This window comes from Miniopterus natalensis, chromosome 3 (genome assembly GCF_054644295.1).
Source record: "Miniopterus natalensis isolate mMinNat1 chromosome 3, mMinNat1.hap1, whole genome shotgun sequence".
Taxonomy (NCBI): Eukaryota; Metazoa; Chordata; class Mammalia; order Chiroptera; family Miniopteridae; genus Miniopterus; species Miniopterus natalensis.
The window spans coordinates 95,762,845-95,778,403 of NC_142083.1; the positions used below are offsets into that span (position 1 = coordinate 95,762,845).

The 15,559-nt window shown below is 47.4% G+C and overlaps 2 protein-coding genes across 2 annotated transcripts in view; one reads left to right on the plus strand and one right to left on the minus strand.

Moving 5' to 3' along the window:
• Positions 1–13,581, minus strand: part of GTF3C1 (general transcription factor IIIC subunit 1) — a 68,692-nt gene extending 55,111 nt beyond the window's left edge. Inside the window, 7 exon segments of the mRNA XM_016216232.2 lie at positions 1,875–1,971; positions 4,237–4,380; positions 5,275–5,315; positions 5,317–5,429; positions 5,432–5,451; positions 10,232–10,441; positions 13,337–13,581. Coding sequence (XP_016071718.2) covers positions 1,875–1,971; positions 4,237–4,380; positions 5,275–5,315; positions 5,317–5,429; positions 5,432–5,451; positions 10,232–10,441; positions 13,337–13,557 — 846 coding nt within the window. The 5' untranslated portion in view covers positions 13,558–13,581.
• Positions 13,582–13,844: 263 nt separating this feature from the next.
• KATNIP (katanin interacting protein) overlaps positions 13,845–15,559 on the plus strand; it is a 175,237-nt gene continuing 173,522 nt past the window's right edge. Inside the window, exon 1 of the mRNA XM_016216235.2 lies at positions 13,845–13,851. Within this exon, the coding sequence (XP_016071721.2) occupies positions 13,845–13,851 (7 nt within the window). The remainder of the gene's footprint in view (positions 13,852–15,559) is intronic.

Genomic DNA, 15,559 nt, shown 5'->3' on the forward strand with positions numbered 1-15,559 from the left:
GCCATTTCTCCTGTCTACTTTGGAAACACTGGACTTTCACTGTCCAGCTCTATAAAGCTCCCAGCTCTCTGAAGAGAGCAGATCTCTCCTGCGGAGCTCAGACACCTTTCTAAGCCTCAGTGTGTGCTCATCCCAGCCCCTCCAGTTAGGCTACTCTGTGACAGCATGAGACCTGTCGTCCTCATTCATTTTTGTCATCTTAGTGTGGAACATAGTTCTGAGTCAAAGTAAATACTCTATTCAAGTTTTGTTGAATGAATAAATGAAACAATGCCCTGTAACAGTTAAATCTCGCTGCTTAGATAGTCCACAATGCTGGCCTGCGACCAGAGTGGCCCAGGCTCCCCCCCGGAGTGACTCAAGGCCGAGGGTTTCAGTCTCCAGCATCTGCATGGGTGGGACAAGAAATATAAAAACACAGTGGGCAGAGATAATCGTCCACTAAGCATGCAGGAATTTCCTCATTTCTATCAGGGTCTCTTAAAGGCCTTAACAGTCTTCTGTTTATTTTCCTACTTTTTTTTAAAATCCTCACCCGAGAATATTTTCTCCATTGCTTTTGTGGGGAGAGGGAGGGGGGGAGAAATATCAATGTGAGAGAGACACAGTGATTGGTTGCCTCCCACACATGCCCTGACCAGGGTGGGGGATCGAGCCTGCAACTGAGGTAGGTGCCCTTGACCAGAATTGACCCCAAGACCCTTCGGTGTGCAGGCTGATGCTCTAACCACTGAGCCAAACAGGTCAGGGCTATTTTTCTACTTTTGATAGAGACTCAGGGAGAGAAATATTTCTCTGTTACCACAAACAGCAGTGCACACATAAGGACAAGTCGCACTGACTCTGCTTCGGTGTCTGAGAGGTGACAGAAGCAGGGGGCCTGGGGAGTGGGAAACTGGCTAGTGCACAGCTGGCTCCAGCTAATTGTTGTCATGAGAGACTGAAGGCCCAGGCTCGCCAGAGCTTCCAATATTTCAAGGGATGCTGGATATCTAAATATTTTGGGTAAACTCTCAATTAAAAAAAAAAGCTAGATCAAGCATATTTTTAACGATATACAGGCGAAATATGACCCACATGCCTGGTTTGTAAGCTCTGCTTTAAAGACACTTGCGCATGCAGTCAATCTAGCGATAGGGAGCAAATCCCTTCCCCTCTGAACCACGAAGGCAGAGACTCGAGCCTCCCTGATACAGCACAAGGTGAGCAGGATTGTCCTGGTGTCTATTATCAGACTCTAAACCATGTTCCTTTGCGGACTAATTCCTGTTACCCAATAATCTGGATTTAAAATTTTAAGTTTCAAGTTCTGTTTTACCTACAGGGCAATTTTGTTTTCCTCCCATTTCTAATTTGGCTTTTTCTTAACAGCCACTGAAGATTGTTCCAATCAGACTGGAAGCAGATCACCTCTGTGCTTTCCTCCTCTCACTCTCACTTCCTCACTGCCTCGATTCTCTGGCCCAGTGACCAAGCAGGTCAGTGACTATTTTCTCCCCATGTCATCTCACCTCCTTCTTAGTAAAGCCACCGTTATGCCACTATAAAACCACTGGGAACAAAATTATAAGCTTAATAATGAAAGTAAATCTATATGCCCAGATTGACCACTCCACATGAAATTTTATAGCAGGTCTTAGAGCAAACCCCAGGGGGCAATGGAAGTCTGTCAAAGGCAAGAAGGATGTAAGTTAGGGACTAAGCAATTTTTTGCTTTATGAAACAAAGGAAAACCCCACTTGTTCCATAGTTAGGGATAGTAAAGTCCACAACAAGCTTTCAACTGCAATTCATTTGATCTACACCAGACAAAGACCTCCAGGCTGTGGTCCAGGTAAGCTCAGCCCAGCACACGGGAAGCCCAGGCAGCTCACCAGTTCTTCCCGCAGCTTTCCGAGTGTCTCCATCTGGTTACTGCGTGTGCTCAGCATCACCGAGAGTTTCTCCATGAGGATGTTGTATTTGCTCCTCCTGTGGGAAACAAAACGATTGTTTTTCAAACCTGCTAAAGACCACCTATTTTTCAAAGCAAGGTTTCAAGCCCAACTCCTGAACTTTACGGCTAGAGAGGCTGGGGCTATGCGTGGTCTGGTCTCACAGCCAAGGGTGCCTAACTAGTGGCAGTATACAGACTAGACTCTATGTCTAAAACTTTACTGAAATGATTCTTTAAAGTGCATTACATTTTGATAACACCTTAAAGTTTAGATTGACGTTTCCTTCTTAATCACTTGGTGAGGAAGGACAGGTTATTTTCTAAAGAACATAAGTTACTAAGCTTTCCTAAGATTCACATTCCTCCAACTCAGTGTTCTCCTCACTAGATCACGAAGCCCTGGTTTCTACTCCTGACTTCACTGGAGTGATGGATCCATCCTAATGTTGCATCTTTATTGTGAAATGGATGTCACAAAAAATGCTTCCAAGCTAAAAGCTACCAAAGGAAGCTATACTATTCAAGAGAGAAGGGCTCCTCACTGTGTGTGCCTGGGGAAGGCTGGAGGAGGGGTGCAGAAGGAGCCTTGTTGCCAGTGAAGCTGGGGAAGGAGAGCTTGGCTTTAACGGCCTACAGGCCTAGGGGCAGGGAGAGCTTATGTACAGGATCCAGAGACTGTATCCACTTCTCCATTTTCTTTGCCTCTCGAGGAATGTTGAAAGAATAAATGAAGACTCAGATAGTCACTGCACAGCACTAGTACCGAGCACTATGTTATGGCCATCACACAGAAGAGCAAACAGTGGTTCAGAGAGGCCAGGTGACTACCTAAGTCAGAGCGGGTTTAAAAAGATTTTTGACTTAGTTCATTGTTCTTTCTCCCACAGGGGCCACCACCCTCTGTTCTTTGTGGATCACAGGCTACATACCAGTCATGAGTCTGGCGATAAAGGTATTTAACCAGTGGACAGTATGACTAAATACTTAAAATGCGAGTTATCAAAGTATAATTCTCTCTAACATATTATTTCTAAAACATGGACTTGAAGCAAGTTCAGAATGACATTTTCACTCCTGGAAATCCTTAGTCAATAGTCTACACACGCATATCAAGCACTTCCTTTGGGTTAATCCCTGTGCTATGTAGTGGGTACTTCAACTTTAAAACTTATACTTAGTCCTGAGTGTTTACCCTACCTCCCTTTTGGAAGGTACACCTGGCCACTGGGTAGAGGGCAAGGCCTCTGTCATTTCGGGAAGGGTGAATCACAGAGTCAGTCCCTGTGGTCCAGGGAAAGAGTCTGCCCACTGCCCCCAACTCTCCCTTGACACACTGCCCACCTCCAGCAAGGAAGACTAGTGGCCAGCCACTGGGGCTCACAGCTGACTCACCCAAGGGCACTCATTCCAGGCCCTGCACCAGCTTAACCCTTCCCACCCTGGACTCTGCTCCTCCCACAAAGGAGGGCATGGGGTGGGTGATGTGTAGGCTGAGACCTCTCTTCTGGGTGGCGGAACATTTCTTTCCCCCATTCCTATGCCAACAGGGAGGATTAAAGAGTCAGAGGCTCACTCTCAGAGACCCCTGGTCCTCAGAAAGGACTGTTTTATCAGTTTGACATATTATCTGACTATGATATACAGCTAAATAGCAACAGAGTAATCATTTAGTAGAACCTCACTACCTCATGTACAGGTTGATTACCATGACTGCATGTTGCAAAAATATAATAATTTTAAATTGATACAATTCAACCTCAACTCTCTCACCACAACAAATCAAATTTGACTTATTTACTTTCATTTTTACATTCCCCCAAAACTTCACCAAAATATTAATTATCCCTACTGCTGGGCTGTGGGGCATAGGTATTGTTTACCTTCTTTTCTATAATTTCCAGGTCTTCTAAATGAGCATTACTTATTTTTCATAATCAGAAATAGATAGTAAATATCTTTTTAAAATGCTAAAGTAGTGTTCTGATTTGGCCTCTGACTTTTTAATAGATAATTTTTAAAGTCTGTTTTTATTGATTTCAGAGAGAGGGAGGGAGAGTGAGAGAGAGAGAAACATCAATGATAAGAATCACTGAACGGCTGCCTCCGGCATGCCCCCTACTGGGGATCGAGGCTGCAACCTGGGCATGTGCCCTGATTGGGAATCGAACTGTGACCTCCTGGTTCATGGGTCGATGCTTAACCACTGAGCCATGCTGGCCAGGCTTGACCCCTGATTTTTAATGACATAATACAATGGCTGCAATGTAGATGTAAGAGTGTTTTGGGCTCATAACACTTACCTGTCCACATGAAACCGGTTCAGGAGGAGGAGGATTGAGTGCTGCTGGGCTCCATTGGGCAACCGTATTACATGCGGCTGCATCGTAATGAGCCCGTTTTTGTTCAGAATCTTCCTGTGATAGTGGAGCTTCCCAGCATCAACCCTGGAGGAGAGGGTGAGTGTCATTTTGCTTTGTTGGTTGCTTTCACCTACCAATGTAGAGAGCCTCTCACCTGGACATAAATACCAGAGATACACACCTCCTATCCAGACAAAGTGAGGGAACAGTCTTCATGAGACAATGGCTTTGGAAAGAACAGCCAGGCCTCAGCCTAGGAGCAGGGAGGGCCCAGACCTCCAGGAGAGGTAGGTGGGCAGATGGAAGTAGAGGCCAGGGCAAACAGAGCGGGAAGGGATGGCCGGGATGGGAGACAATGAGATTGATAAAACGTGAAGAGAGAATCAAGCATGGATCTCTAATCCTATAATGGCCAATAATTAGGGTGACCATACATCCTGGTTTACCAAATGGCCCCAATTTGTGCCCACTTCCTTGGCGTCCCTTCTGGTCAGCTCCACCTTCCACTTTCAATGTCTGGTTTGGACAATAAATTATACAGTAACCCCAGAGTCTCTTCAAAAAGAAAGCATCGTGCTCCCAATCACCATGGATAGGGACTGCTGAGATGACAAGGACAAGAGGAACGGGGAGACTAGTCAGCAGGCTCCTGCTTAGACACAGGGCATAATGAACAGTGAGCCCTATCATTAAAGCAGAGAAGCAAGTCCCCTTCCCTCTGTGATTTTCAACCTTTTTCATCTCATGACACATAAATTACTAAAATTCTTTGGTACACCAAAAAAAATTTTTTTCCCGATCTAACAACAACAAAGGTATAATTTTGATTCATTCCCCTGGATGGCTATTATGTTAGCTGTTCTCGGTTTTCTATTTGAACAATCTAAGGGAAAAGAGGTCAGCGCTCCTGACTGAATAGTCAGGTATTACATGTTTTAAAAGTTCTTGCAGCACACCAGTTGAAAATTGCCGCCTTACTTGAAAGCAGTGCTGTGGAGGTCTCGCTGGAGCTCCCCCTGCCACCGGGACCGGCCTAATCGCTCCAAAATGCAGTAGGAGAAGTCTGGGAGTTTCAGGTCAGGGTCACCCTCCAAGCCTATCAAGGCCCTGTAACGCATGTCCTGAGAGGCAACGATGATCAGTTTCTTCCCCCACCTGCAAATCAGAAACAACACAGGAAGAAACAACTTCTTGATTTTAAGAAAATCGAAACATGAAAAAGCAGAACCTTGGAGAATCATCATTTTCTGCTTTTCCTTAGAGGTTCACAATCCCTGAATCAAGCCGGTTTAGAGCCAATGCCATCATTTCCTTGTTTAAAGCCCTCCCAGCCTTGCAGGCACTCAGATCAAAACCCAACTCCCCACCAGGGCCTGGAATGTTCTATACACCTTCCATGGCTCTGCCCCTGACCCACAGTGACCCTGATGGTCCTGAAACAAGCTGTTCCCCCTTCCCGGCTGCTCTTCCCCAGGGTCTTTAAGTGACTAAAGTGACTGATTCCTTCTCATCCTTCAGGTCACTCTCAGATGTCAACTCCTCAGGCCTTCCCAAAAATGGTAACCAGAGTCCATCCCCCACGTCTGACCACCATCTCCGTGTTCTTCACAGCACCTAGCACTCTTGGAAATGGAGATATGTATATTTAAGACCGTCCTGCCTGTCTCCCCTTCTTCAAATAGAAGCTCCGTAAGAGGGGGCACGTTGTTGGTCGACTTGTCCACCAGGACATCCTCAGAGCCTAGAATGATTTGGGTGCACAGAAGGAATATTTGCTAAGTGAATGAACCAGCCTACTAAACTAGACACACAAAGCAAACTTCAAGTCAAAAAACACTGAACTGTGTAATCAGTGGACCTGTACGTAGTCTGTTGAAGACCAGACCTTGGACAAATCATTAGTTTCTCCCACTGACTTGGTAAGTGAAAAATGCCTGAAAAAGTGGCCAAGAACACTTCCTAGCAAGGCACTAAGATACCCTGGCTGAGAATACTGATTTCTCTGCTGAGGCCTGACAGGCCCCACTATGTAAGACTGAGGCTCCACCACAGTGCTTTGTCTGCTAACTTAAATGCATGTCTTAGGCAGACTGACCCACTCCACTCATGTACTCCTGGGGTCCAAGCCCTGTGGCAGAGATACGAACAAGGGTGTGCAGGCAAAGAACCCTCCACACACTCACTGCTTGGCACTGAGATATACCCAATCAGAGGAGCTCCCTTTTCTGAATGAATGAGTAACCAAGGGTCCATAGATGAGGGCCCCATGGCTTGAGCCAGCACCTACTAATGATAGCCTATTGTTTACAGAGCCTGACCACAGGGTCTGCCTTCAGTCATATCACTCAGTCTGACTGTTCTGCTTCTTCCCACCCACTGAGATGCCTTTGCTTCTACCACCAACCAGGCAACAAGAAAAAAGAACAGACTGTCTTCATTTTAACTTAACTGCAGATTCCTTCACATTGTTTGTAACCTATAATTAGTCTTCTGCAGAGCTGTGGAAATTTGTATAGTCCATCTTCAAAAAGATGTGGCTGTGAACACGTGAGGGTCTGCATGTCACAAACTCCGGAACTATGCTCTCTCATCTCAAAGTAGGCTCACTAAGTTAAACTGAAGAAGTCAGTTAGAAGAAGGAAGTTGGAAAACTAAGGAACTAATTTTCTGCTTTAAAATGTACTCAGGCTCAGGCTGGGTGGCTCAGTTGGTTGGAGTGTTGTCCCGTACACCACAAAGGTTGCGGGTTTGATTTCTGGTCAGGGTACATACCTAGGTTGCAGGTTGGATCTCGTTGGGTTGCATACAGGAGGCAACAGATCAGTGTTTCTCTCTCACATCGATGTTTCTCTCTTTCTCTCCCTTCCTCTCTTTCTAAAATCAATAAACATATCCTCAGGTGAAGATTAAAAAATTTTTTTTAAAGTACTCAGGTTAGTTTACTACCCTGTATTATCAAATTCCACTGATTCCAATTAGCTGATGAAGTGACTCCTGCTAAGCTCAATTTGCAGACTGTGGTCACCATACAGGTAATCAAATACCGACTCAGCACTATGCAAAGTACCAGAGATACCAAGATAAATAAAAACAGTATCCACCTTCAAGGAGCTAAGTCTATTGAAAGAGAAAGAGAAGAAAATGACTCAACAATTGACATGATAGCTGCTCTGACAAAGCAGTTCTGGTGGTCAAGGCTACTAACTGGCATATATGAGGAGCCCCAATTCACAAGCTGTGTGTGTGACTACAGCTTGTGCACAGTAATTAGGGAAAACTCTCAAAGGAGGGGATTCCTGAGTTAGCAGTAAGCGGGGTGGGTGAAGGGTAAGGATGCAGATTCTGCAAGGTTCCAGAGGGACGAAGGAGCTTGCTCAGGGAAGCAAGTGGTGTGGTTTGTTTGGAGAGTCTAAGGTGTGGTGCAAGCTAGAAAGCAGAAGGCAGGAAAGCTCGAGAGGTCAGTGAGTCCACATCCTGAGTGGCCTTTCAATGCCATGCTGGGAGTTTAGATTCTGTGAGGTTACAACTTCAAATCCAATAGGCAATCAATCAATCAACATGGTTTTTAGGAGCCAACTTTGTGCCAGGTATATTCTAGATCCTAGAGATACAGCTACAAACAATATGGGCACAGTCTTGTCCTCAAGAGCTTATAGTCTGGTGAGGAAAGAGTGACACAAAAAACTCTTAGGATGTTTCCAAAATGTTGGTATTGAAAAGAGTGACATGCTGGAGCCCAGGCAATGGGAAGCACTCTCTGAGGAGATGAGTTGAAGGCTGAAAGAAGAGAAGGAGGTGGTGATGTGAAAATCTGAGGCAAAAGGAACAGCATGTGCCATTGCCCTGAGACAGAAATAAGCCTGGTGTGTTCAGGCTGAAGCATAATCAAAAGTGGGGCAAGTTGAGGGGACTGAGGTCAGACAGCTGGGTGGGCACAAGCTATGTCCTAAAGAGCCCAATGGGCCCTGGTCAGCAGGGCAGGCAGCTGCAGGGCATTAGGGGACTGGGTGGGGCATGGCTCATGGCTCTGGCCTACACTGTCAAATAAAAACTCAGTCCCACTGCAGCTAGACCTTGTGATGTTTCAAGAAAAGCTAGAAATCCTGAATTTTAAATATTAGCATTGAAATCAAACTGAAAACAAACAAAACACCATGCTGGATAAATAAGGTATGTCTGTGGGCAGATTAGGCCAGCTTGAAACCTCTGCCCTGAGTGACCAGGCCACAATATATCACAATGCTATCTTTAAAAAGACAACCCTCCATGTAGTACAGAAAGTTAAAAAGAGGACAGTCTAGTCGGCGTGGCTCAGTGGTTGAGCGTCAACCCATGAACTAGGAGATCATGGTTTGATTCTTGGTCAGGGTACATGTCCGGGTTTTGAGCTTGATGCCCAGCATGGGGCGTGCAGGAGGCAGCTGACTGATGATTCTCTCTGGTCATTGATGTTTCTCTTTCTCTCCCTTCCCCTCTCTGAAATCAATAAAAACATATTTAAAAAAAAAAAAAGAGGAGAGATAGCAAGAAGGGAGACAGTCAGGAGATTACATTAATTTGAGGCCAAAAGGGGTTTGAAGAAAAGTTAGGTAGACTCCACAGGGCTTGGTGGCCCACTGAATGTAGAGTCATGGAGAGAAGGGGCCAAGAGAGAGTTCCGTGTTTATATCTTGTATAGTCATGTGCATGGGGATACCCCAGGCCAGAATAAAGAAGCCAAAGAGAAAAGAAAAGGAAGAGAAGGCACGTTTGGGGTACAGGAGAGTGAGTGATGCTCTGTCTTCTGGGCACACTGAGTAGGCAGCAGGATACTGAAACATTACATGTGGTGCTCGGGAGGAAGTCTAAGGACTAGACAGGGTCACTAGGAGCAGCCAACACTGAAGGGGTGCAAGGAAGTTGGGAGTCCATATAAGAGCTGGGGAGGATCAGCGAGAACAGAAAAACAAAACAGAGAAGTAACGGGAAAAAGTCAAAGTCCCTAATGGTGTGGACGGGTAAAGGAGATAAAGGACCTAATAGTGTGCCAGGCTTGTTAATAGGGATCTTAGAGGACAAGATGTGGCGAAGTGACAAAGGCAGAAATGGACCACAGTGGGCAGAGGAGCGGAGGGGAGGTGAAGTGGGAGAAAGAGCGAAATGACTGCAGCTACTTCTTCCAAAAACATGGCTGCAGCCTCAGAGAGAGAGAGGTATAGTTACAGGCAATCCGAGGTAAGGAGAAGGTTCTGTTGGAAGAGGGACAAGCACATTAATGTGCTGAGAAGAGCTCTGGCAGACAGGCAGAAACTGAAAATAATGGGGAAAGAGAAGCTATGTGGCAGAGGCAGGAAAGCACAGGAGCACGAGGAATGGGAGCTGGGTGGGGGGGAGGAGAGAAGGGGTGAGAGAAAGGCACCTCGATTGCAGGGCCACAGCTTTTCATTTCCACCAAGGTGAGGGATGGGGAGAGGTGAGAGATGGGGAAAGAAGCGTGGGAAGTCTGCAAGGTGAGGAAGAAAGTGGATGCTATGAGACCTCGTACTGCCCAGTAAAGTGAAAAGGGAGGTGGGGATGGGAGCGGTGGGGGGTGGAGAAAATGACAACTCAGATTAGTCACTCTGGGAATCTGGGGTACTGAATGAAGACTCACAAAAGGACCACTGGGCAGCACAGGGCCCAGCTTGGACAGAGAATGAAAGGCATCAATCCAAAGGATAGCTGCCTGCTCTGCCCACCTGTGCTAGAACTGTGGACGCAAACGGAAAGGGTGGTAGGCTCCCCTGAGCAAAGTTAGCCCAAACAGGAGCAGAGCGAAGAAGGCAGAGGACTAGCTGAGTGTGGGGCCGACGCCCTTGGATAGACGCTAAGGCTGCAGACCAATCTGGAGTGGACTACACCTCAGACTTCAAAGCAGAAAGAGTCCCATGAGTTTTTGACAGCGTAAGTCAGTTACCTGCCAAAGGCTTCCACCATCGTACAGCGGGGCTGCAAAGACTTGGTTCTGATGTCATTGGTAATGTTCTTCCTCTCCTTAAAGTACCGGCATGAGCCCTGGATGCCATCCTTGTTTTCTAAGATCATATGAATGGGGTAGACATCCTCTAAAGGGTCCGGGTCCCTCTTGGACTCCAAAATTCCAGTTTCCAAATCAATTTCTTCATACCTAAGGAGGAAAGCACAAATACCAAGCCACAGCTAGCTTCAGAAATAATATGTGTCAGCATGTTCTGAGAACCTCCTGAAGAGATCAGAGAGAAGGAGTGAGATCACTCAGTCTTCCTGCCTTACAAATGCAGGTCATCTTGACAAGCAGTACTCTCTGCCCCAGAAAACAGAGACCTTTCTAGGATCCTCCAAATCCACTCCAGAAGCTGAATGATGGAAACCAGAATCACCATACTGGCCTGAGTCATGGCCTTTCGGTTTCCCTCCAAATCTGGTGCCTTGTCTCCAAACCACCAGGCTTGGACTTAATGACTCAAGGTTTTCCTCCTATAAAATGCCATCTTTCCATCTCTTTTTAACGATCTCTCTAGTACCTTCATCCATTTTTATGGTTTCAATCATCACCTGCATGTTAACAATTTTTGCCATTGAATCCTTAATACTGCTTCCCCCCTAAATATCAGTCCTGTCTTCAGTCACCTACTACACACTTCAAATTCAATGAAATCAAAACCAAAGTTGTGCCTGCTTCTCCCCACTTCCCACAGCCCCTCCTTGCCCTCCCCGGCACCACATTCTCCCAGTTGCCTCTCATCAACACCAGAGACATCTCTGATTGTGCTGCTTCTTTTATCCAGTCAGCCGAGTTTGTCAAGTTCTCCTTGGAAATCTTGCTCACACCCTGCACCAGTGGGAGCTAAATCCCCAATACACTTTTCAACCCTTTCTTCCTTGCCCTCTGTGACCTCTGCAGTACTTAACTCTCCATTCTCAAGCTGCATCTTCCCCAGCTCCCAGGACACCACTCTGGGCTGCTGCTCTCTCTCCCCCCTCCAACCCCATCTTTCCAGTCTTCTTTTGAAGGTTCCTAGCTGTCCATCCAGCCTTTAAATGTAGGTGCATCTCAGGGCCATGTTTTAAGGCTTCTAGTCCCACTATGTTCTCTCATGGATGATCCTAGCCAACAGCTTTAATTACCAGCCATATGGGAGGACTCCACATGTCTAGCTCAGTCCCTCCCTCTGACCTGCTTTCACTCCCATGAAGCCAGGTGTTTACTAAATAGAATCTTCACTTGCATAACCCAAAGGAACCTCAAACACAATGTGTCTCAGAGTACATGTAGGACCTGTCCCACCTCCCCCCAAGCTCAACCACTGTGCTGCTCTTCTGTGTTCCCTACCACAGTGAAGGGCATCAGTCTTCACCCAGGGGCCCAAACATCAGGAACCGGGGGGTTCCTCATCCTCGATTCCTACTTCTCCTTATACCCCACATTCAATCAGTCATAAAATCCTCTCGATTCTTCTGCCTCATCTCTTCATTCTCAACCCCACCATGGTGAGCCAAACCATAACTGGTTGCTCCTGACTGGAGAACCACAAATCTCTCAACTTTGCTTTACCCCTAATCTGACCCTCCCTTCAGAGGCTTCCAACTGTCCTTCTGATGAAGGATAAAGTGGAAGAAAAGACCATCGATCACTTCGCCAGTCCAATGTGGTTAAGGACAGAGGATATTCTGTACCCAGACTTCTTGGATTCAAATTCTGAGTTACACTTCTCACTAGCTGATGACCTTGAACAAGTCGCTTAACCTCTTTGGTGCCTCAATTTTCTCTTCAGGAAAATGGGGATAATAATACCTACCTCTTAAATACTCAGAAACCTAAGCATATATGTTCTTTTTTACAGGCAAAAGGAAAGAAACCATTATTTGTACAGTTGATCCTGGAAGATATATGGAGTTTGTATGATGCTGTCTTTTAAAGGTTAAGATTGTTGTAAAAATTAAATAACTTGCTATATGTCAGGATCTTAGAGCAGTCCCAGCTCCCAGTAAACATATATGTATGTGCCAACTACTATTCCTCATTTCCTACCTCCAGTTCTACACTTCAACTAAACTTAACCTCTCTTCCTTCGGGCTTTCACACTTGCTGTTCTCTGTTCAGAGTACCCTGACAACTGGCCAACTAAATCCCAGTCTCGTTTTGGACAGTATTACCTCTGGGAACCTCTCCTCTTCCTCACAATATAGCTTAAGAGCAAAGGCCCTGAAGACAGATGGCCTGGGTTCCAATCAGCACACTTATAATCTCCATAACTCTGGGCAGATTACTTATCGCTCCATGACTCAGTTTCCTCTTCTGCAAAATGGGGACGATAACAGCACCCACTTGATCGGGTGGCTGTGAGGATGAAGCGAGTTTAATCTCCTAGACTTCCCAGAACGGTATCTTAGAATAATATCAGGCCGATAATACGCGCTCGGTAAATTCTAGCTATTATTATTACTGCTAAGCTTGTCATTATGCAGGCCCTGTTCCTTTGGTCTCCAGTCCCTTTTTTTTTTTAATTTATTGATTTTAGAAAGAGGGAGGGTGGGGACGGAGGGGAGGGAGAGAGAGAGAGAGAGGAAGCGCGGGCGAGGGAAATCGATTTGTTGTTCCACTTATTCACGCATCCATTGTTTGATTCTTGTATGTGCCTGGGCATATGGGGACCGGCGCTCTAATGCAACGGAGCTACCTGGCCAGGGCCTGTCTCCAGTCTTGATCCCAACAGCTTTCTCGCTCCAAGCCTACCCTCCACCTTGGAGGAAATACTCTTTGAAGCTTGAATATCCCCCCAGTTCCGCTCACCATCACCTCAAACTTACACACGAACATAATGGGACGTCCCCAGACGGCTCCCAACTCCAGCCGACGCCTGGGCCCTCCCAGGCATGAGGGACCCTCAAATCAGCTTTACACAGCGCCCCCCATTAGACTCCCGCGTCTCCCGCGGCTCCAATCCTTTCTCCCGCCTTCCTTCCATCAGAGCTTGGTCCCCTCCGGCTCCACCAGAGCCCCGGCTCTGAGCCCGCCCGCCCGCAAGGCCAAGCCGCTGACCGGTCCTGGAGCTGGAGGTCGGGTCGCTCCCGAGGCTCCTCGTAGAAGCTGATGCCCGGGTGCGTGGCAAGGGCCCTCCACAGGAATTCCTGAGTGTAGGGCTCCAAAGGCAGCGGGAAGGGCGGCACTCGCGTCTCCAGACGGCTCCACAGCGCGGGCAGACACAGGCCATCAAGCCCCTCCAGGGCCACCTCGTCCAACAACGACTCCAGCGCGTCCATTGCTACTTCAGTTAGCAGCGCCCGGGGCGCCTGCGCACTACGCCGACTAGGACCCCCCCCCCCCCCGGGCCTGCGCGCCTGCGCACAACGACAGGCTTCGCGGGAGGCTGGCGGGCCCGGCCATGCCAGGAGTTCCAGAGCGCATGCGTGACGTCACCCCCTTTGAGGGCGGGCTCAGTCAGTGAAACTCCACCGCCATTGGCCCGGAATCCCGCAGTAACCAGGGGAACTGCAAACAGTGCAGAGACCGCTTCCGGTTTGAGCACCCGGAACCACCGCCTCTAGGGATGGACGGTGAGTGTTCGTTGGCTCCTCCGGGAGGTCGGAGAGTTTTTCTCCCATCTCTCCTGAGGCTCCCCCTCCCCCACCAGGGCAGAATCCTAAGCCACAGCCCCCTGGACCACCACTGCCTGACCCTAGGCGGCCTCAGGTCTGAAGGAGAGGAAGCCTTAGTGGTCGGGGATGGGGACCAGAGGCTGGGGGGAGTGGTCAGTGTTCCGCCTCTGAGCTGGGGTCGTCTCAGTGACGGGGCTGAGGTGGGAAAAGTAGAGGTCTGAGGAGGGTCCTAGGACGCGGATCTGCGGGAGATGGGGTTGGTGTGGCGGGGAGCGTCACTGTAGAGTGCAGTCCTAAGCTACTGGAGAATGGGACTTGGTAAGGGGGGTGGGGGGGGAGACTGGGGAATACTCTCTCCTGTGTCTCGATGTTAATCATTGGTACTGTTCGGTGCCACCTCGCGAAGCTTCCTAATGGCCCTTTGAGTTGCGTGTTGTTTATCCCGTTTTACAAATGAGGTTACTGGAGCTGCGAGAAGTGAAATAACTTGCCCCCCAGCCAGCCAGCCAGCAAGCGGCAGAGTGAGAAAGGAACCGAGACACTGCCTCTGGAGCTGAGTTACGGAGGTTGAGGCTCTGAAGGGGCCTCAGAAGCCCTTCCTCCCGGGGGCTGCAGATACAGCTGTCTGCAAGGGCACGTCCCGTGGGCTGGATTGGGCTGTGCCTGAAAATCAGTCCTTCCGAAAGGGAAGCTTCCCTCAGCTGCAACCCATTGCTTTCTTGGGGCATCTCTCATAATACCCCGAGGGCCAGTGGGCCTGAAGGCCAGGTGCAAGCTGTGGGCCATCATTTAGGGGTCCCTGACTAGAGTCTTGGAATTGACGGTTGGAAGCAATCTAAAAATAGGTTACTCTGGTATCTCCTTTGTAGATGGGAAGGCTAATGTCCGGAGAGGCTGGTAGGGTCTGTGCTGGTGAATTTGTTCCTTTGTGATACCTACTTAATGCAGTGTGGGAAAATTTTTTTAATTTTGTTATGTGCTTAAAAGACATCATTGCCCTTTGTACTTCAGAGATACTATAAAAACGTCATTTGCCAGCTTGCCCTGTGGAAAGGTCAACGTAATACTGCTATAGAACGATTCTCAAACTTTTTTGGTCTCAGGATGCCTTTATACCCTTACCTCAAAAGAGCTTTGTTTATGTATATTATATCTATATTTACCATATCAGAAATTAAAGCTGAGAAAGTCTTAAAACATTTATTTATTAATTCACTTAAAAATAACAACCCATTGCTTCTGAATATAGTAATACTTTTAATTAAAAACAGCTATATCCCTCCCCCCCCAAATTAGTAGGAATAGTGGAATTATTTTACATTTTCTTAAATTTCTTCAATGGCTGGTTTAATAGAAAATAGCTAGACTCTCGCCCTGGCTGGTGTGGCTCAGTTGGTTGAGCGTTGTCCCGTGCATGGACGAGTTGCCGTTCGATTCCCAGTCAGGGCACATTCCTGGATTTCAGGCTTGATCCCCAATCTGGTGCATGAGGGAGGCAACTGATCGATGTTGCTCTCTCACATCAATGTTTCTCTCTCTACCTCTCTCAAATCAATAAAAACATATTAAAAAAAGAAAGAAAATAGCTAGACTTTCATTTGGGCTTCAGCAACCAGACTATTATTATGTTGTTACTTTGGCTGATATGTATGAAAAAATAAGGCCT